Source organism: Mytilus edulis, chromosome 10 (genome assembly GCF_963676685.1).
Source record: "Mytilus edulis chromosome 10, xbMytEdul2.2, whole genome shotgun sequence".
NCBI classification, from domain to species: domain Eukaryota; kingdom Metazoa; phylum Mollusca; class Bivalvia; order Mytilida; family Mytilidae; genus Mytilus; species Mytilus edulis.
This window is the reverse complement of record NC_092353.1, coordinates 14,644,494-14,666,114: the sequence shown is the minus strand read 5'-3', so window position 1 is coordinate 14,666,114 and position 21,621 is coordinate 14,644,494. Positions and strand designations below refer to the sequence as shown.

The 21,621-nt window shown below is 31.6% G+C and overlaps 2 protein-coding genes across 3 annotated transcripts in view; one reads left to right on the top strand and one right to left on the bottom strand.

Moving 5' to 3' along the window:
• The window catches only part of LOC139493488 (polyphosphoinositide phosphatase-like), a 35,734-nt gene extending 33,588 nt beyond the window's left edge, over positions 1 to 2,146 (bottom strand). Inside the window, exons 1-2 of one of the 2 annotated variants that reach the window (XM_071281917.1) lie at positions 2,047 to 2,146; positions 440 to 538 (exon numbers count right to left, since the gene is read on the bottom strand). In XM_071281917.1, coding sequence (XP_071138018.1) covers positions 440 to 538; positions 2,047 to 2,103 — 156 coding nt within the window. In that variant the 5' untranslated portion in view covers positions 2,104 to 2,146. The remainder of the gene's footprint in view (positions 1 to 439; positions 539 to 2,046) is intronic. The other variant, XM_071281918.1, reaches the window with a different exon arrangement.
• Positions 2,147 to 2,157: 11 nt separating this feature from the next.
• LOC139493487 (intermembrane lipid transfer protein VPS13D-like) overlaps positions 2,158 to 21,621 on the top strand; it is a 79,324-nt gene continuing 59,860 nt past the window's right edge. The window contains exons 1-18 of the mRNA XM_071281916.1: positions 2,158 to 2,284; positions 11,652 to 11,763; positions 12,300 to 12,377; positions 12,788 to 12,900; positions 13,548 to 13,625; positions 13,907 to 13,996; positions 14,328 to 14,444; positions 14,742 to 14,867; positions 15,161 to 15,211; positions 16,374 to 16,615; positions 17,283 to 17,451; positions 17,914 to 18,015; positions 18,383 to 18,581; positions 18,998 to 19,147; positions 19,593 to 19,768; positions 20,218 to 20,426; positions 21,076 to 21,197; positions 21,363 to 21,454. Of these exons, the coding sequence (XP_071138017.1) occupies positions 11,667 to 11,763; positions 12,300 to 12,377; positions 12,788 to 12,900; positions 13,548 to 13,625; positions 13,907 to 13,996; positions 14,328 to 14,444; positions 14,742 to 14,867; positions 15,161 to 15,211; positions 16,374 to 16,615; positions 17,283 to 17,451; positions 17,914 to 18,015; positions 18,383 to 18,581; positions 18,998 to 19,147; positions 19,593 to 19,768; positions 20,218 to 20,426; positions 21,076 to 21,197; positions 21,363 to 21,454 (2,211 nt within the window). The 5' untranslated portion in view covers positions 2,158 to 2,284; positions 11,652 to 11,666. The remainder of the gene's footprint in view (positions 2,285 to 11,651; positions 11,764 to 12,299; positions 12,378 to 12,787; positions 12,901 to 13,547; positions 13,626 to 13,906; positions 13,997 to 14,327; positions 14,445 to 14,741; positions 14,868 to 15,160; positions 15,212 to 16,373; positions 16,616 to 17,282; positions 17,452 to 17,913; positions 18,016 to 18,382; positions 18,582 to 18,997; positions 19,148 to 19,592; positions 19,769 to 20,217; positions 20,427 to 21,075; positions 21,198 to 21,362; positions 21,455 to 21,621) is intronic.

Below are 21,621 nucleotides of genomic sequence, written 5' to 3'. Positions count from 1 at the left end.
AAGTTGTTCTTGTGTTGACAATGTTTTAAGTCTGACCTGACCCTTGACTTCTGACCTTGAAAAGCTAAAGGGATTGTTATTTTTTCATTGAAATAATAAGACTGTGTTTAAAACAGCATTCTGTCTGTATGGAGTTCACAAAGTGTGTCTAATTTTATGGATGGACACAAACTTCTATATAAGTTTATAACAAATAGTCCACAGTTTTAACTCAAAATTTACAGATCATCCAAATTGTAACAGCATGAATGATATTTATTTAAGTGGCAATTTTGGGGACATTGTCTTTACAACAACAAAAATAAAACTTCCAGGTTTCCAAGTACAGAGAAAATAGTCTGAGAAACTAAAATATGTTCAATTTGGTTTAACGACTCACCAATCTGCTACTTTGTCATGAGGGAAGAACAAATTTTGTCTACACTACACTGTTAAATACCTTATCATCATGAATAACTAAATCCCTAGATTCAGTTCTGTCAATTTTCAGTACACGAAACTGTGTCTCTGTGGTGTTAGATCCAACTACATATATTCTCTGAAAAAAAAGAATAACTTAAAAAAAACCAAGTACAATTTTCCAAGTTTAAAAGGGCATAACTTTATAATTCTATATCTCTAGAAAAATGAATGTCTGACTGCCCAAATTCGGGCTCTTCTGTTTGTTGTGGTAATGTGGTTCATAGCATTGTGTTTGCATTGAGTTTTATAAAATTGGCATTGGCTGAAGGGTTTATTTGTTATAAAATAGAAATTGTTGGCAGCCCTATGTTTTCACTAATTTGATAACCCATTTTTTCCTATGTAGCAAAAGTTGAAACCGTTAAAAAAATTAGAAAGTAGTGTTCAATCATATAGATATTATATTGCAAAGAGATAATATAAAAAAAAATCAACAATAAAGTTTTCTAAAATTTATAGAGAGTTGTCTGTTATAAAAAACATAATAAATGGAAATATTACATTCTATGTGCATCATACACGAGCTGGTACCTCTGTGTAGAGTTAACATGGAATAATTTATGAAGTTGTTTTCTTAATGTCTAATGACAAATATTTCATGCATATTCATGACAAGAACAAATTAATAATAAATACAATACTATACTCTATAGGTATGGTGAGATCATATGATTTAGTAGTCAATTACATTCATACTATGCATGCTTTTTAATGGAAATTGTAACGTCAAAATGCATTGTGGATAATAACATGAAACCAATAAACATAATATGGAGATAGTTCCTACAATGGGGTCTCATTGGAGGTTCGGATCCGGATCCCGTGTACTGTTTTGTCAGATTCCAGTATCCAGCTTATACTATGTACATAAGCAATTCTCTTTTTTTTTTTTTTATTTCCTGTGATCCGCTAGACTTTGTTTCCCGTTTTCACGTCACAATAATTTGACTTTCACGCCTCACGCTTAGACCCCAATGAGACTCACTACAATTGGCCGTTTCATAATCTAATGCATCCTGGGTAATATTTTCAAAAGCGTACACGAAAGCGTTTTGATTGGTTTAAAACGTTATAAACAATGGAAATTCAACCAATGTCGTAACGTTATTTTCACTTTGGGGTACGAACAATGAAATTACCCATGATGCTTTAGATTCTGAAACGGCCAATTGGTTGACAGGCAGGTGGAAAGACTGTTGGCGTGTTGCAGAAAAGACCACCTTATTCTTCTTATTTCAATCAGTTCATAACTTGCATTCACATTTACAGAGGTTGATAGACATGTTTATAATTTTTTTCTGGTGAAACTGCAAATAATTTGTTACCAGTACTGCAGTGCATGTGACCTGAGACATCTATATCATAGCAAAGCTATGTCGTCACTCGAAAAGGGTACTTCGACCCATCACTCAGGTATAGTTTATATATAGAGACTACTATATGTGTTATAGTAGTGACAAGTCTCAGATGTGACTGAGTGTGAGGAAGTATTTTATTTATGATAACTGTCATTTAATGTTTAAGATTAAACACAAATCTTGATATTGAACAAAAACCTGTGGTGGGTTTAAATAAAGTATATACCGCTTTTGTTTCATATAAAACAACTTTTTGAATGCAAGAAATAATAGATCTGTCCATTTTTTTCGTCTGGTCAAAGCTAATCAAGGGGAGATAATTGTTTGTAAACACTTTAAAGATTAAGACAAAATATACGATCAGCATCTATTACACGCTTAAAGGATTGGGAAAGGGAAAATAAAATAGTAGTAGAAAATGTGATACTATAAGTTTTATGAACGTTTACGACCTGAGAAAGTAGGTTGGTATGATATTTTTTTTAAAATGAAGAAAACTATATGTTTTTCATCATATATGAAAGTGTAAGGTCATGAAACTTTTTGAAAGTCAGTAGGTGACTGGTCGAGATTGTTCTCTCGGTTTCATCAGACGATGATGATCAGTCTAAGGGAGCTACCCATTTAATTTTTATGGGGGGCTAGGATGAAATTTGAAAAAAATAGGCAGGACAGGAGTTTTTCAGTAAAAAAAAAAGGCAGGATGAGACACTTGCAAAAAAAAAAGTCAGGACGACAATTTAGGTAAAAAAAGGTCAGGATAAACTAAAAAAGAAAGACAGGACTGAACAGAGTGAAAAATAAAAAGGCAGGACAGAGATTACAGCTAAAAAAAAATGCAGGACAAAATTTATCCTCCTAGCCCCCCCATAAAAATCAAATGGTAGCTCCCTAACTCCGTAAAAAGTATTTTCACAATCTGTCAGATAAAAAGGGTATCGGTATTAACCAGATTGCACATGTTAAGCTTCCCCCTTAACGAACTTTGACTAACAGTAACACCTTGACAAAAACTAAAAATTGTGAAATGGACATGTCATGAGTTTTGCTATTTACTTCTTCTTCTTTAGTTACGGAATACCATCAACTTTTTGAGGATTACTTTCCGGCGCATGCCTGTATGAGGTCGCTTTAAGTTAACTTCTCTGTCATTTGGTCTCTTATAGGGGAGGGGGTCGGAGGGGTCCTGATCCTGGATCTCCTGTAGTTGGTGATCACAATACTGGTTACCAGTATTGTCCACAATACTGGTAACTGGTATAAAAATTTTGTACGAATATATATTGTAATTATTTTTTTTAAAACAACAATACTGATATACCAGTATTGTAGTTATATTGTTGACTATACTTTAAGGTGTATAATGAAAAATGGATTTTTAGCAAAATTAGATATTGAAGTTCAAAGGGAGATTAAATGAACTCAAAAAGATTATAGATTATAGAGGATAATTGTGAAATCAATTAACAACCAGTTAAAAATAATTACTATACGTGTACAAAATAGACCAAAAATTATTGTAATTAAGTCATGTTATTCAAACAATTGTTAATTATATAAATATTTGCTAATAATTTTATCATATTTCTATATTTTATTTAATTCAATTGAGATAAAAAAATAAATAAAAGCTTAATGTTATTATATGAGTAATTATTCATTTTAATAAATTCAAGCAAATTATTACACTATATCACTGTTAGTTCAGCATTTACATGTATGCCATCATATATTTTTATGCCCCACCTACGATAGTAGAGGGGCATTATGTTTTCTGGTCTGTGCATCTGTTCGTTCGTCCGTCCGTCTGTCCCGCTTCAGGTTAACGTTTTTGGTCAAGGTAGTTTTTGATGAAGCTGAAGTCCAATCAACTTCAAACTTAGTATACATGTTCCTTATGATATGATCTTTCTTATTTTACAGCCAAATTAAACTTTTGACCCCAATTTCACGGTCCACTGAACATAGAAAATGAAAGTGTGAGTTTCAGGTTAAAGTTTTTGGTCAAGGTAGTTTTTGATGAAGTTGAAGTCCAATCAACTTGAAACTTAGTACACATGTTCCCTATGCTGTGATCTTTCTAATTTAATGCCAAATTAGATTTTTTACCCAATTTCACGGTCCATTGAACATGTAAAATAATAGTGCGAGTGGGGCATCCTTGTACTTTGGACACATTCTTGTTTACAGATATTTTAATACATGTACATGTATACTAAGAGCATATGCATTTGTTGGTCTTTATTAATCTTTCTCAATAAACATGATTCAAGATTTATGATACATTAAACATAAAAAGTTGCTTAATAGGGAAACCTGATTATAATCAAATTAACTAGTTTGTTTACATAAATGTTAAGGGAAGTTAAAGCAGTTGATTTAGAACCATGGGCAATACAATTTGTAGCAGATATACATGTATCTACTGGTACAAATATTCAAATACTATGTATTACACAAGAACTCCTACAGTAAGAAAGTCATACAGTTGCTATCTCAACAAGCTTGAAATCTACCAAGCATAAGAGAAAGTCCACAGACTGGATACATAAATATCAATTTTGTAAGTGGGGGTTGCAGAAATGCCATCTGAAGAAGAAATAAAAAATACCAATGCTGATGATACAGAAGCTATAACAGCATTAATATCAATATATAATTCACTAAAATGTACAGTACTATTGAGTCTTGAAAAGAGAGAGCTGGAAGAAAACATAGAAGAAAGTAAAGAGTTTGTTAAAATGCAGACAGTACGGTTCTTAAAACATCAGAAGATTTAAAACTTTCTTTAATTTCAATCACAGTGTACCATCAGTTAAACAAACAATAGTTAGGGCCCCGCCTTTAGGCGGGTCGCCCTATAGTGATCAGTCTGTCCATCCGTCCGTCCGTAACAGTTCAAACACTTTAACTTTGTGTCGGCTCCATATCTAGAGAACCATTATGATTTCATACTTTATACTTTACATGTTTATTAACCACCACCAGAGGGCGTGTCATGATGTATGTACAACTTCCTAGGTCAAAGGTCAAGGTAAAAAAACTTTGGTTTCAGTTGACAACCCTGTGTCCTGTGGTGAAGATCGTGTCCGCTCTATAGCTTGAGAACCGTTATGATTTCAAAGTTTATACTTGACATGTATATGAACCAACATCAGAGGGTGTGTCATAATTTTTGAACGACTTCCTAGGGCAAAGTTCAAGGTCAAAAACTCTGGTTTCAGTTGACAACCCCATGTCCTATGGTAAAGATTGTGTCCGCTCTATATCTTGAGAACCGTTATCATTTTAAAGTTTATACCTGAAATGTATATAAACCAATATCAGAGGGTATGTCATAATTTATGAACAACTTCCTAGGTCAAAGGTCAAGGTCAAAAACTTTGGTTTCAGTTGACAACCCTATGTCCTATGGTAAAGATCGTGTCTGCTCTATATCTTGAGAACCGTTATCCTTTCAAAGTTTATACTTGACATGTATATAAACCAACACCAAAGGGTGTGTCATAATTTATGTGCAACTTCCTAGGTCAAAGGTCAAGGTCAAAAACTTTGGTTTCAGTTGACAACCCCATGTTCTATGGTAAAGATCGTGTCTGCTCTATATCTTGAGAACCGTTATCATTTCAAAGTTTATACTTGACATGTTTATAAACCAACACCAAAGGGTGTGTCATAATTTATGTACAACTTCCTAGGTCAAAGGTCAAGGTCAAAAACTTTGGTTTCAGTTGACAAACCCATGTCCTATGGTAAAGATACAATTTGTTAATGCACATTATTCACAGCGGGGCCCACAGAGATGGCTTCCATCTCAACGATATCTAGTTCCTTATAAAATTGTCTTGTCATCATGGTCATATGTTAATATCATTAAGCATACATTTGTATATATATGTGACACCTAAAAGATTAATTACCTATATGTATTGTTTATTTAAAAAAAAACACAATACTGGTACAATACTGGTACAAAGTTTTTATACCAGTATTGTGCACAATACTAGTATACCAGTATTGCGATCACCAACTACAGGAGATCCCTGATCATGAAATCCTGAGGTCCTTAATTTAAAGTAATTTAATCCCAGACGTCCCAAAATTTGAAAAAAAGAATTCCCGGATCCTTAAAGCCAGTAATGGATCAATCCAAAAATCCTGAGCTTAAAAACACCTGATACCTATGTCCTGAAAAAGGTCCTGTTCCCCCTCTCTTATGGAGAATTGTCTTATTGGCATGATACCACATCTTCTCATTAACATACAACCAGCATCCCACATACATGACATACAATGTACATGTACACCAATTTTCTTGCTTTTTTGAGTTTTTCCTTGTTTTATAAACATGTTTATGAATGAGTTAAATCAGTTGAGCTGAAGACAATTGGAGTAAAACTATGTCATCATTAATGAGGGATGTAAAGGGGGGTATCTGCACGGAAGAACGTGCAATAAAATGATTATTTCATGATGACTGAACAATTAGAAATGTCTTGCACGTTGATCTTTTTACTGATTTCACGAAACACTGTGAATAACGAAGCTTTTCCACGCGTGTCAGTTTTTTAATGTTGAATATCTCAAAAAGATCTCTGATGATGCAAAATTTTACAAAATTTAGCAATTTCAAGCAGGAAAATGTTAATCTTCATGTTTATTGCATACCAAAGACTTGATTAAAAAACTTGGCAATAGGGAATCAATTTCTTACTTCTGAATCAACTATACATTTAATATATGTTATAAAGTAGCATGAAAACTTGATAAAAATAATAATTTGATATATTCGCAAGAAAAAAAACAAAGCGTTGAATACTTAGGCTACTACATACAGCGCAATCCTTCATAAGCAAGCGTTAGGTCAATAGAGTACAAATATAAGCCTTGTGTCAAAATGTCTAATTTTGGCAACAATATGCATTTATTTGCTATAAAATATTGCAAAAAGGGGGGAAGGATGTCACATATTTCCCAAAATTTGGCTAAAAGTAGAATTTCAATCACTTGAGGTTTATTGTAATACCTTTTCTGAAGCTGTTTAAGGAATGACTGTAATATTTTTTCTGTCTATGAAGAAATAACATAAAAAATTTGGTGCACACTGAATAACGTGCACAGTGGGTTATTTAACAGTGTACATGTGCACCACATTTTTTATGTTATATCGAATAGACAAAATAAATATTACAGTCATTTCTTATAATTTAATTCTAAATTCCATTTTAAACCGTAGAAAACAATGAAAAAACGTTGATGACGTCACGGTCACATGACTAAATTATGTCTATGGGCTCATAACAAAATAATGTCAGCCAATCAGAAGACGTGTTACATCCAAAATTAAATTATTTACATATATCTTTCAGTTAATCCAACGAAAATCATGTCTTTTGTCTCAATTTTTTGTAAAATTGCGTCAAAAACTTTGTGTAGAAAAAAAGTGTTTGTAAACATTACCAGTCAGAGCTCAGACATAAACAAGTCTATTTCTGTTTTTGACTTAAAGAAGTCAAAACATGTATTCTTTATAAAAATGTGTTTTCAATTTTAGACTTATCTAAGTCACAAAATGACAGACTTGTTTAGGTCTATTTATGTTGATGAAAAAACTTAACTTGACTTGGTGGCCAAACTACACCACCTTTGACAGTAAAAACCTGTCTGAGAGTTCACAAGGACTTGATCTATCTATATTTAATTATCTAATTGAACATCCTTACTAAACACAGATGTTTTACCTCATTAAGTGTGGATCCAGGTGGTTGCATTGTAAGGTTAATTAACATGATCCCCGATTTTTCAGACTCTCATTCATATTTTTCTTTAGAAGACAAGGCATTGGCTTTCAGTGTTGTCATTATTTAATTTAGATGCATGACCTTTTTATAAGTATGCGTGGGTCTTGAAGTTGACCAATTTTGGTAACTTATCGACTTGTAGGAGTTGATATTTGCAACTTTTTGATTCTGGTCAATCATTTCTTGCTTAACAATATTTGACTTATTTAAGTCGTATTTTGTCTTGCATTAAAGGGAGACAAATCCTAAAACTTACAAATTTAGACATCTATAAGTCAAAAGCAGATTCAGACTTATTTATGTCTGAGCTCTGACTGATTACATTAATTTCTGGACCGATGGCTGGTCTAGCTATGACAATATGTACAGTCAAACAGAAAATAGCCAATAAAACATGTAAAAAATAATCTTGATGGTCTTATAAACCATCTTTGAAGGCTAAGTTAGTACTTAGTTGTCTAAAAATGAATTTTATTGGGGTTTTCATTTGTATGACGTCATGTTTGGAAATGACTTACAGACTAAAATTCGTCAAAAGCTTTCATGGACTTTTCGTTCTCTAATTTTATTTTGCCTAGACCAAATGTTATGAAACTTATACAGAATGTTAATGACCACTAAATACAGACCAGGTTTGAATTTTGGTGGCGTCACTTTTACTGTTACTTTACATTACTAGAGTTATGCCTCTTTACAAAGGGAAAAAATGCTAAATATTTTGTTTCCGTACTCTAACTCAAGTTTGCCTCAACCAAATGTTATGAAACTTATACACAATGATTATTACTACAATATACAGATCAATTATGAACTTTTGTGCTGTCACTTTTACTGTTCTAGAGGTATGCCCTTTTCAAATGGACAATTTGCTGAAAAATTTCAAAAATATCAATCAATTATATTTTTTTTTAGATTGGAGTTATCCTCCTTTGTCCATCATTATAGTTGAATCAGCTGCAATCAATGCTTTTTAAAATCTTCTTATTAAAAATTGGAGTTATCTTTCTTTGACCAGAATAGTAGTTGAATCAACTAAAACCAATTTTGCTTTTATACAATGTAATATTCAACTGATAAATTAAAGCAATCTTTACCATTCAGTGCTTCCAAGCACTTTGATTACCAATCTAGGGTTATGCCCCTTTACAAATGGAAAAATTGCTGAATGTTTTCGTTTCTGTTCTCTTAACTTAAGTTTGTCTCAACTAAATTCAATGAAATGCACATATATACTGTAATGCTTATTACCACTAAACTCAGTTGAAGTTCAAATTTTGGCAGCTTCACATTTACAGTTTTTAAGATATGTCCCTTTATAACATTATACATTAGCGGGGGCATCATCTGTGTCCCTATGGACACATTCACTATTTATTTTGTTATGCATCTGAATAAGAATAAAAGTTATGTAGTCTTTTTTCAATTACAATTTTTAAAACAATAAAATCGGCATAGCGTTTGCAAATAGGTCCCTATACACATGATACATGTGGATTTACATGTAATATCTTTGCTCTTTTTATCTCAATTCAAAGGTTACTTCTCTTATAAGGTTAGTTTTGTTTTGTCCCCAGGTTGATATTGATGTTGATCCAGAAAAAAGTTAGAATGGCATATTTTTACTAAATAAGCAATTATTGCTCTTATATCTTCTAGTTGTTTTCACTACAAAGGGAAGAACTTCCTATTATAATCATTGATTATAATTGTCAATTTTTGGTTCTATCTATGTCATTTCAACATTAATCAAGTTAATTAGATGTCAAGGTAATTACGTGTATATATAATTTAAAACTTTATTGTTGGTTCTGTAATTTTAGCTTATTTATGACCTAATAGCATCTGGTCCTTTATTTCCATTCAAGTAATCATTCCATAAAGAATGTCAACAAAAAAATCTGTATGAAAAGATATAAATGATATACAGATCAATTTTTGACTCTTTAATTTGTCTATGTAAACAATTTGTAGTAGTAAAAATCTGTTTATTTATTGATAACATTGGGCCAGCTGTTACATGTGTTACATGTAGATTTCTTTCCATTTATTTTTTTTATCACTTACTGAACTTATTTAAATAGATATATTTAACCATTAAAGGTATAAAAAGAAGTTATTATTAACAGTATGCTGTGGAATTTATATTAAAGTCATAAGAAACGAGTGACCGGTGAAAAATATTGTTCTTCCAATTCTTAAACCAATGCATACAAACATCATAAACTTAGTCTTCTGTGCTCGAATTTATCATTTTTTTCGTGTAAATATCGTATTATCGTCAATTTTTTTTTCAATCGGTCAGTGTTGTTGTGAAAATATGGCAGGTAATTAAAGTTCGTGTTTTAAAGCCGAAGTTTAACGATTGTCACCTGTTTGTCAACAATTGACGAAAAATAAACAAAAAAGCATGGAAATTGAGCACGTGTTTAACATGTAAATTCAGATAATAGTTTATTTTAAGGACATCCATGCGTATTGTGGTCACCGGATTTTTACGAGATGGGTCACACTGAGGTCATCTTGCATACGGAAAATATATCGGGGGAATTGCTTGCTGGAAGGAAGCAATTCAAATAAAGTAAACTTCTTCTAAATATGAATAAATTAAAGAATTTTCTTCAGAAAAAAGTATATGTACATAAGTTTTACAATGAAAACTATCCATTGAGTTATAAAAAACATATGCAATATTTTTTTTGAATTTGAGGTTTCTTATGACTTTAAGTGCTAAAAGATTTGATAGCAACATGAAAAATTCTTCAATGGAGGATTTATCATTGAAGTTATATTTGTGTGATGAAGTGTAAGATTAGCCAAGTTTTGTATTGAACATGATGAAACGAAGGATACAAATTTACTTACAAAAATGTACATCATTAGGACATGTAAGAACAACAAAAATAGGGTCAGTGGATGTGGGAGGAGTAATTTTTTTCTCTATTCTGTATGTTTTTGCTATAACTCTATATCTGTTATCCACATCATTACCCTCACTTAGATACAGATGGGGATGTTTTTAGCTCACATGGCCCGAAGGGCCAAGTGAGCTTATGCCATCACTTGGCGTCCGTTGTCGTCTGTCGTCGTAAACTATTTCAAGAATCTTCTCCTCTGAAACTACTAGGCCAAATACTTCCAAACTTTAACTGAATGTTCCTTAGGGTATCTAGTTTATAAATTGTATCCGAAGTTTTGATCTATCAACAAACATGGTCGCCATTGCTAAAAATAGAACATAGGGGTCAAATGCAGTTTTTGGCATATAACTCAAAAATGGAAGCATGTAGAGCAAATCTGACGGCGTAAAATTGATTATCAGGTCAAGATCTATCTGCCCTGAAATTTTCAGATGAATCGGAGAACCCGTTGTTGGGTTGCTGCCCCTGAATTGGAAATTTTAAGGAAATTTTGCTGTTTTTGGTTATTATCATGAATATTATTATAGGTAGAGATAAACTGTAAACAGCAAAAATGTTCAGCAAAGTACATGAAGTAAGACTTAAAAATAAGTCAACATGACTGAAATGGTCAGTTGACCCCTTTAGGAGTTATTGCCCTTTATAGTCAATTTTTAACCATTTTTCATAAATCTTAGTTATCTTTTACAAAAATCTTCTCCTCTGAGACTACTGGGTCAAAGTTAGGTCTACAAATAAGTTAATATGACCAAAATTGTCAATTGACCCCTTAATGGGTTATTGTCCTTTAATGACAATTTTTCACAATTTGTTCATCATATTTGCTAACTTTAAAAAATCTTCTCCTCTAAAACTACTCAACCAAATTCAACCAAACTTCATTTGAATGATCAGTAGGGTGTATAAAATAAAGTTTGTGTTTTATTTTCTATTTCGTCAAAAAACATGGCCGAAGGCATTGTTTACCAGGTGAGCAATTCAGGCTCTTGAGAGCCTCTTGTTAATAGCACTCATCTGTCTGTTTTTCATCACTTAATTTATTGTCAACACAATATTTTATATTAAAATTACTTTAATGGTTACAATGTAATGTCTTTTCCCTTTGTTTTCAGGATTAAATATAAACAATGTTAGAAGGGCTTGCAGCTTGGGTGCTAAATACCTACATTGGTGAATATGTAGAGAATCTGAACACAGCACAGTTATCTATTGCTCTGTTACAAGGTAAGGAACACAGATTTTTCAGACTGCAAATTTCACAGTGTCTCTTTTTATAGGTTTAGCCTCAGATCTTCTTGAATACCCATGTCTACATAAATTTGGTTATACAAGGGATGCGACGCATATAATAAGCATTCAATCTCAGGGACTGCACTAGCCTCCTTAAAAATGTTATAAAAAAAATCCAACATGCATCATCATTTTTTTCTGTAGCCAGTTCCAAAATATTTGTGCTGAGACACTTCTTTTCAAACCACGAAAATTGGTACCTACAAAAATAAATGAATGCACAGTATATAAAAATATTTAAAAGTATATTTTCACAATTTTCCTGATAATATAATTCATAAAATTATTTTTATACATGTATATTGAAGAAAGAATTTAAATTTAATTGTTTAATATAACATAAATTACATAGATCACATACTTTTTTCCTATGAAACATGACAAGTACAGGATTATTTGACAGTCATTTTAAATAGTTGGACATAATTGGTGGACATAATGTCATTGATTAAGTTTGATATATTTTGTAGGTGCAGTTGAGTTAGAAAATTTACCTCTAAAGAAAGATGCCTTAAAGTACTTAGACTTACCACTGCAAGTAAAGTCAGGTAAATATATAAATGTACTAAAATTGAGAATGGAAAAGGGGAAAGTGTCAACCAATAAAGATTTCCAACTTGTTTTGATGGAGGTTATTAACTGATTATAAACTTGGCATATTCAATCTGAAACATATTGAATAAAGTAGGAATTTGTTAAAGGCAGAGATTTCACATCAATAAATTATATACAAATAAACTTTTCTTTGTTCCTCAAATTTATATAAAACTTTGAATATTGTGTAGATATAAAATCCAACTTATTTATTTGGTGTAAGAATACAATTGACCACAATTAAGATTGATTTACACTTTTTAATAGTTGAATATACTTATAAAAATGATAAGATTATAAAAAAAAAAGGGATTGACAGTTCTTGAAAATTTTTAATATCAGGGCTGTTATATTTTTCTTCTAGGTTTTATTGGTAAAATTACTCTACAGATCCCAATTAGATATCTACGAAGTGAACCATGGGTAATTTCCATAGAAAAGTTATACTTAGTTGCAGGACCATACAGACAAACACAGGTAAGGATTATTTGATTAGTTAAATAATTGTTCCAAGTGACCCTAATGTAAAAGAGCAGCTAAAAATACCAAAGGGTTATTCTAACTCATCATGCTCATAAGTCGATATTAAAAAACTGACTATGGCAGCCGCAAGGCATCAAAAGACAAACAAAACAAAACATTAAAAAAAAACAAAGAAAATTAAGCTGACGCTATTTGTATTATGTATATTCATTTCATTCCCTCCCTTTTTAAACATCACAAACAAAACATAATGAAAAATGTTTTAATAAAGGGTTTGAACACTACATAAATAGAACTTTTAGATTGAGGTTTTATATATATATATACAACTCGTCTAAACATCAACCCAACAATGTTAGATCTGTAAATTTGCTTTCACAAATTTTTGGTTCTTCCCTCGCCGGGATTCGAACCCATGCAACTGTGATATCGTGACACCAAATCGCCTGCACTGCAGCCGTCCCGCTAGACCACACGACAACCTGGGCTCTCAAAAAAGAGCTTTCGCTGGCCGTGTGTTACCTTTCCTCGTCAGTTTTAATCTAGCGGCGTACTACAGTACATGTATATATATATGTTAAGGTGTTTTACTATACATTTTTTGTGTTTGTTTTTCTTTATCATAATTTTTGTTTTTACAGTTTGATGAAGAGAAAACTAAGAAAGATGAACAGACAAAGAAAGTTGCTATGCTGGAGGCTTTGGAAAAAGAGTGGAAGGTAACAATTTAGTTTTTAACATTATATGAGATATATTAATTAAGTATGAATTATGAAAAAAGTTATTGTTTTTGGTCATGGTAGTTTTAAAAAAGTTGAAGTCCAATAAACTTAAATTTTAGTATACATGTTCCCTATGATATGATCTTTCTAATGTTAATGTCAAATTAGAGTTTTGGACCCAATTTCACGTTACACTGAACATAAAAAAGGAAAGTGGGAGGGGGGCATGCTTGCACTATGGACACATTCCTGTTTTATTCCATTATTTTCTTTTACAGATACAGAAACAAGAGAAACATGAAGCATATGGATCCTCATGGTTTTCCTATGGAACCTCAATAGCCAGCAACATCTTAGAAAATATACAGGTGTGTCTCATAGATAGGTTCCACCATATATCATTTGTTTGAAATAATTGTGTTTTATGAAATGACAAATAAGTTAAACTGATAATTAGATCATTAAGTTTAGGAAGATTTCACAGACCAAAATTGTTATGTATAAAGAGTTTTCATACTCAGAAGCTTGACTTAAGTCAGTAAAAAGTTCTATTCAAAATGTGTACGTTAATAGACAATAGGGGGACAAGGGTGCCATCTGTTATTGCTTACAATTACAAATCTAGTTTCTTTTGATTCTTTTATTTTAAGTTCTAATTCATCAATTGTCTTATATTTCTCTTTTTTCTTTCTTTGACAGCTAAAGATAAAAGATGTCCATATCAGATATGAGGATGACCAGCTAATACCATCATGTCCATTTGCCTTTGGTATAGCTATCAAAAGTCTGTCAGCTGTTAGTACCAATGGAAAGTGGGTAAGTAGCTTAATTATACTGCTTAAATATTTTACATGTAAATGACAGTCGAATCTACTGTTTAAATATAATTCTTCTAACTAAAGCTACTTTTGCAAGTTAAGTATGTTTAAACTATATATACAAATGAAGCCTTTTCAATTGTGTGTAATCTGAAAAGAATTCAGACTACAATCATGACAAAATCAAATTAGATACCCACATGAAAGTGTCTTGTTCTGTGTTTAACTTGCATTATTAAATCAATTATTTGGAAAATAGCCTTGTACTTTAAAAGAAACACTTTTATATTTGCAGGAAGTGAAATTTGTGAGTCATGATGAGACTAACATGATGCATAAACGTATTGACCTTGAGAACTTCTCCGTGTACTTAGACACACATGCTACCATGTTAGGGAGTTTGTCTATGTCAGATTTGTCTGTAAGTCATACTCTCACTTTATAACTCCAGTTTTAGTAAATTGAAAGATTTTTTGTCTGATTTTAAAAACAATAATATTTAAATAGCTTTCGCCGCAATTTAGCCTTGTTGTGCTGATGTGGTGTAACATAATTACCTATCAATCAATCAATCATAAATTTTGCATATATATTAATTGAAAAGAAAGTGTTGTTTAGATCAGAATTAAAGTTAGATTTTTGTTGAATATAGCCTCTGGTAATATAAGAAAGAAGATTTTTGTTCAACTTGAACTAATTTTGGTTTGTTTTCAGGATGCTTTAGAAAGAGAGATGTTTGTTTCCAAGAAATCGAATCTTTTCCAGGTAAAATAATGTTTTCAAACTAATATTTTGACATTGGTTATGATATAATACTAATCTTCAATAACTATATTACATTCACCAATACAGATGTTACTTTGGCAAATGCTGTTTTTATGTCCTACCTACGATAGAAGAGGGGCATTATGTTTTCTGGTCTGTGCGTCCGTTGGTTCGTTCGTTCGTCCATGTGTTCATCAGTCTGTCCCGCTTCAGGTTAAAGTTTTTGGACATGGTAGTTTTTGATCAAGCTGAGGTCCAATCAACTTGACACTTAATACACTTGTTGCTTATGATAGGATCTTTCTAATTTTAAAGCCAAATTAGACTTTTGACCCCAATTTCACGGTCCATTGGACATAGAAAATGAAAGTGGGAGTTTCAGGTTAAAGTTTTTGGTCAAGGCAGTTTTGATGAAGTTGAAGTCCAAGCAACTTGAAACTTAGTACACATATGCATATTCCATATGGTATGATCTTTCTAATTTGAATGCCAAATGAGATTTTTTACCTAAGTTCACGGTCGATTGAACATGGAAAATGATAGTGTGAGAGGGGTACCTGTGTACTATGGACACATTCTTGTTTTCTGATTATCTTGCAGGATTATTCGTCATCTGTAATCCCAGGTGAATTTTTTCCTGGTCTTATTTTCAAACTTTGAAAAATGACAAAATTTACAGAAGGAAAGTGATCAAAACATATGGGGCCGCATTGTACCCTTACTCTTTAGTCTGAGTGAATAAACTACACAAAGAACAATGGCTATTGTATTTATTCCATTGGACAAAAGAACAGACAAAAGTTTAAAACTTTGATCAAGTGGAGATGGCACTGTGATAAAATTCATTTGGTTCACTATTAAATGTTAATGATAGTGAAAATGAAAATTTAAGATACTGTGCATTCATTTATTTTTGTGGGACCAATTTTCGTAGATTGCAGAACACTTGCCTTTTCATAAACATGTGGTTTCATTGTTTTGTTAAAGTCTGCTTACAACCTACTGGGTATTTGAAATTTTGGAATTCATTGAAAATATAGATTGGTGGTTCAGTTGTACTGACAAAAACCACGAAAAAATTGGTATCCAACATATAATACTAAATCCACAGTAGTGTTTTCTATTTGAATTTCATTAATTACAGTCCATTATTTTTCTTTAGGACCACGAATTCATCTTGGCTCCTATCAGTGCACAAACTAAACTTAAAAGAAATACATCAGCTCTGCCTCTGAGATCAGCTAATATGCCTAGGATTGATTTAAATATGAATTTAGATGACATCAATTTCTGTCTAAGTGAGGAACAATACAGGTGTATTATACAATGGTTGAAGGAGATAGAGAGACATGATAAAAGGAGGAAGTGTAAACAGTCATGTCCTACACAGGCTATAATGAAAAGGTAGGTAGGATTAATATAGAATCAAGAGTTTCAAATGACTGATATTGCTTGTATTTTCCAGGCGGGTATTTAAAATTGTAATGCCCCATTTATGGGCATTAAGTTTTCTGGTCTGTGACTCTGTTCGTTCATCCGTCGATCTGTCCCGCTTCAGGTTAAAGTTTTTGATCGAGGTAGTTTTTGATGAAGTTGAAGTCCAATCAACTTGAAACTTACATTGTAGTAAACATGTTTCCTATGATCTTTCTGATTTTAATGCCAAATTAGAGATTTTATCCCATTTTCATGGTCCATTGAACATAGAAAATGATAGTGCAAATTTGGCATTATTGTACTTGGGACACATTCTTGTTTATTCATTTTATTATGATTTATAGAAAGACCTCCCATCCTTGAAATTCATTGATGTTTTATACAGGACCTGTGTTTACTTTGTAGATGAAATTTTGTTTTCTAAGTAATTATGTTAGAACTGTGTAGTGAGAATATTATAACTGAGTTCTTATATATTTGCATTATCAGTAATTCCAAGTACAGGTTTTATCGCTAGCTAAACCTCCTATTTGTATACAAGTAGTTTGTATTGATAAAATTGGCTGAACAACCCGTCAAGCAAAGTAAACTGTTATATCTTTGATCATTGATTTAAAATCTGATGTAATTTCAGTCCAAGAAAATGGTGGAAGTATGCTATATCAGTTCATCAAGGTAGAATTAAGGAAAAGAATGAACATAGAACCTGGAAGTTTGCTGCACGTAGAGTCCATGATATTCTGTTATATTACAAAGCATATACTATCTGTCTTATTGGAGAACAACTAAACCCAAAGATGACAGTAAGTTATGCCTCCATTATAACAGCTTATATCATTTTCAAAGTAATCTGTTTTATTAAGATTGTTTGTATGTTAAGACACACTCATTTGTATTTATTCAGTATACTTCATACAAAAAGATAATGGATCATGATACTCAAAAACATGACCATGTTACCCTATCATTGCAACTTTTCTTACAAGGTTTTTAGTGTCTTCCTAATACTTTCTACTATTTTAGTTAGGTTAATGTTCCATGTTGGTATGGACTAAAGAGATGAGATTATTTGTAGATGAATCAAAGAAGCACTTCTTCATGAGCAATTCTATATAATACAGAGTTATGTTACTAGATTCTGATAAAAATTGCATGGTTTATAAAACTCAATATGGGATTAAAGATTTATTTTGTAATGTGAAAACAAATCACTACTCTTATAACAGCTTTTTCAATGTCTTATAAATTTTATCTCCATATTTTAGGCTGATAAAAACAGAATTGAAGAAGAATTCAATTTTGAAGAATTGAGAATCATCAGAGATTTGGCTTACAGACAAGTTAAAGAAAAAGGAGCATTGTTTAAGGTTAATTTATAGTAACAATAATAATATTTCTATATCAGTCATTTCATATGGCTTAAATGTAATTCCTTTCAACACGACAGTTCTATTTCAAATTGAATTTCTCAATATAAAAATAAAGTGGTGTTTATGAGTGCTAATGACGCAACTATTCATCTAGTCCAAATACTAGAGGATTTAAGCAATCATAGCTTACTGTATAAGTTTAAAAAATAGTCCATTATTAAACAAGCTGTCAACCTTTATTGTGTGACCGTTACCTAATAATTTCCATTGTTGACCATTTTTGGTATTTTTTGTTGACATTCATTTTGAAATGATCTAATAAAAATGGTACGCAACAACTGAATAGATAAATGAACATTTTTAGGCACCCCAAATTATTGAAAAGGTCCAGGCAGAGCCACAACAAAAAGGATATCTACAGAGTTGGTTCCCTGGATGGGGAGGATGGGGTGGGGGTGGCAGTCAAACTCCCACCCCTTCATCGTCTGCCACAAATCTAGCTAAAGATGTCGGGGAGCCACCACCGTCTAAAGTCATTAAAAAGGAGGAAGAGGAAGAGATAGGTAAATTTAAGTTGAAAAAAGCTAAGGAATACTATTGTTTACACTAGATGGAAATTAAAAGTTCTCCAATGTTTAGATGTATAAATTGATTTATTTTCACTATATTCTGTGAAGGTATTTATTTACCTGTTTACCAATTACTGATGATTGAGGAAGGTATTTTCATGGATATTTAGGTGATTTGCCCAAATTTGTATACAAGCTTTAAGTTAATGTGAACTTCATTGAATATATAAATTTATCATTACCTTTGACCTCGAATTCTAAAAGCAAATGGTATCCCATGAATAATAATGAATCTGCATTACATTACATCACATACATGTATTTCTAACTTGAGAAAAAAAAAGAAAAAAATTAAAACTACAAATTTATATCTAGTAAAAGTTGAAACGGATACTTATTTTTCTCTTCAGAACACGAAATAATGGAAGTTATACAAGAGACTTCAGAGAATACATCATTTCTGAAGAAAGATATGGTTTTTGCTTTAATGCATTTTACACTTAATTCTGGATCCTTCAAATTACTGTGTCCCAAACTTTCATCCAGCCCTTCATTAAATGGTATGTATAATGGAATGACATTAAAGCACATGATTGTTAAATTATTATTTTTTGTTTTTCTGGTGTTTAATTTAATAGAGTTAGCAGTCCTACCTGAAGCTTATCTATGATTTCAATGAAATACATGTAAAAGAAAAGAACTGGGATGACCTGTTGAATTGTTAATTCATATTTTATTTACAGAAATTTGTAAAAGAATTTACCTGCTTGTAAAATACAAGAATTTACCTGTTTGCAAAATACAAGAATTTATCTGCTTACAAAGCGCAAGAATTTTTTCAATATTGTATAAATTTAGAAAATGATTCTGTTCATGTAAGTGTTTGGATTTCAAAGTAATAAAATTCTTATTTTATTCTTATGTAAATAGATGTGAACCAATATTGTAATCCCACGATAGTTTACATGTATATTATGATGGATTTTTTTATCGGTATTGTTTTAGAACACCCTGGTAATGTGACCATGGTAGAATTAGAATGTTCCCACATTAATATGATGTTTGAATCCAGACCAAGGTCCAGTGCTATGAAGTATGGCCTAAGCCTTGGTAGTTTGCATCTTAGAGATAAATTTACAGAGAATTCATCTTTTCCTTGCCTTGTGACACCGCAGACCAGGGTAAGTACTGCGTTTTAATTCACCATTTTCTGAATATGACAGTTGTTATTTATTCGTTTGATGTGTTTGAGCTTTTGATTTTGCAATTTGATAAGGTACTCTCCGTTTTGAATTTTCCTTGAAGTTCAGTATTTTTGTGATTTTTCTTTTTGTATATGACTGAGAGGGCATTTTCCAGATGTAGAGATGTAGAGATGTGTTATGAATGTTTTGATTATTTTGTGTGATTGTAATTATTGTTCTGGTCATATTTGAATTTCCTTTCATAATTTCTCTGTAAAATTACAGCAGACTCAAGCAAATTAAGTGAAAATTTACTCAGTCACATCCAAAACATCTATAGAAAATTCTAAAAAGAACACCATAATGTATACAGCCTTTAATTGATTTTTCTTTTTTGTTATCAATGATAAATTTCAATAATGACAAAAGTTGATTTGTTTTTCCAGGAGCGGAAGTTATCACTCTCTGGATCATTCAGTGGTAGTGGTCTGACATCACCTAGGGGATCTAAGTCAGCTGGTCAGTCAACAGATATAACTAAAGACCCACCACATAACTCTAAGTCTACAGACAGCTTCTTTAAAACACTCAAAGAAGAGAAGTTGTTTGAACTAATGTATGAGAAGAACCCTACCAGTACAGATGCAAGTTATAAGTAAGTATTTACTCTACTAAAGCTTTATCAGATTTAAAAAGTTTACAGAATAGACACTTTACAAAACTTGTCTTTGAGTAAAATGATTGATTTACCATAATATAGGACTATATTACTAATACAACTTAAATGAAAAACACATTTATGATATGTAAAGTAAAAATCTATGTGCTATGATATTTGTCATGTTGCAATTTTAACAGATGAATGAGTTCAACTATTTCAACTGTTTTGAAGAGCAGAGGACCATAGAAAAAAAAGATGTAAAAACTATTGAGTCGCATTTTAAAGAGTCTTTCACCGTTTGCTAAATTGTGAAACAAAAATACTTTTGATAATACTTTGATAAATTGACCACATGTCTGAAAAAGTCTCTTTGAAACGAGCCATTATACATATCTAAGTTTATGATATGACAGAGAAACTGATGAAAATGTATCTATATCCTACCTAAAATTGCTCTAAACTTATGTTACATTTCTTTAAAGTTTGACAGAATTGCAAAAAATCCTTTGCATGGTTTTTCAGGTTAATTAGTACTGCTAAATGTTACCTAACTTAGATTTAGACTTTCTTTAAAATTTAGCTGATCTTATGATAGGAATACAAATGAATCATGATACAAGTATATTAAAAATGTATTCCACAGGTTATCTATCAACACAAGACCCTTAGATTTAGTCTACAATCCAGCCACTGTTAGACGAGTCAGAGATTTTTTCTCCAGTAGGAATAAAGCCATGGCAAAAGTCTCCAAATTACAATTAACAGGTATTCTTTTATTTCTTTATTTATTGTATCTAAATGCTTAAACATATCTGGTTAAGTTGATTGTGTTACTTTTTAATGGTGTATATTTCATTAATAGTATTACTGAAAATGAAGAGCGATTTCCTTTCTACAACAATATTTACTTGATTCTGTAACTTATTCCAGCTGAAGCCAGACGTAGATATGAGGTATTTAAGGAGCAGACAAAAGCTGAATTAAGGAACACATTAGACCAGATACTAGCTGGGGATGAGTCTGTAAGTATTTCAATAATTCATGTAGTTTATTGTTTGAACTTCATTTGCAGTCAGAAAAACATAAAAGAAACCTAATTATGAATCTTTATTGTTAGTCTGATACATATCCTATCATTGTTAAATGGTGAACAGCAGGACTTTTAGATATTTATTAAGGAATTCATATT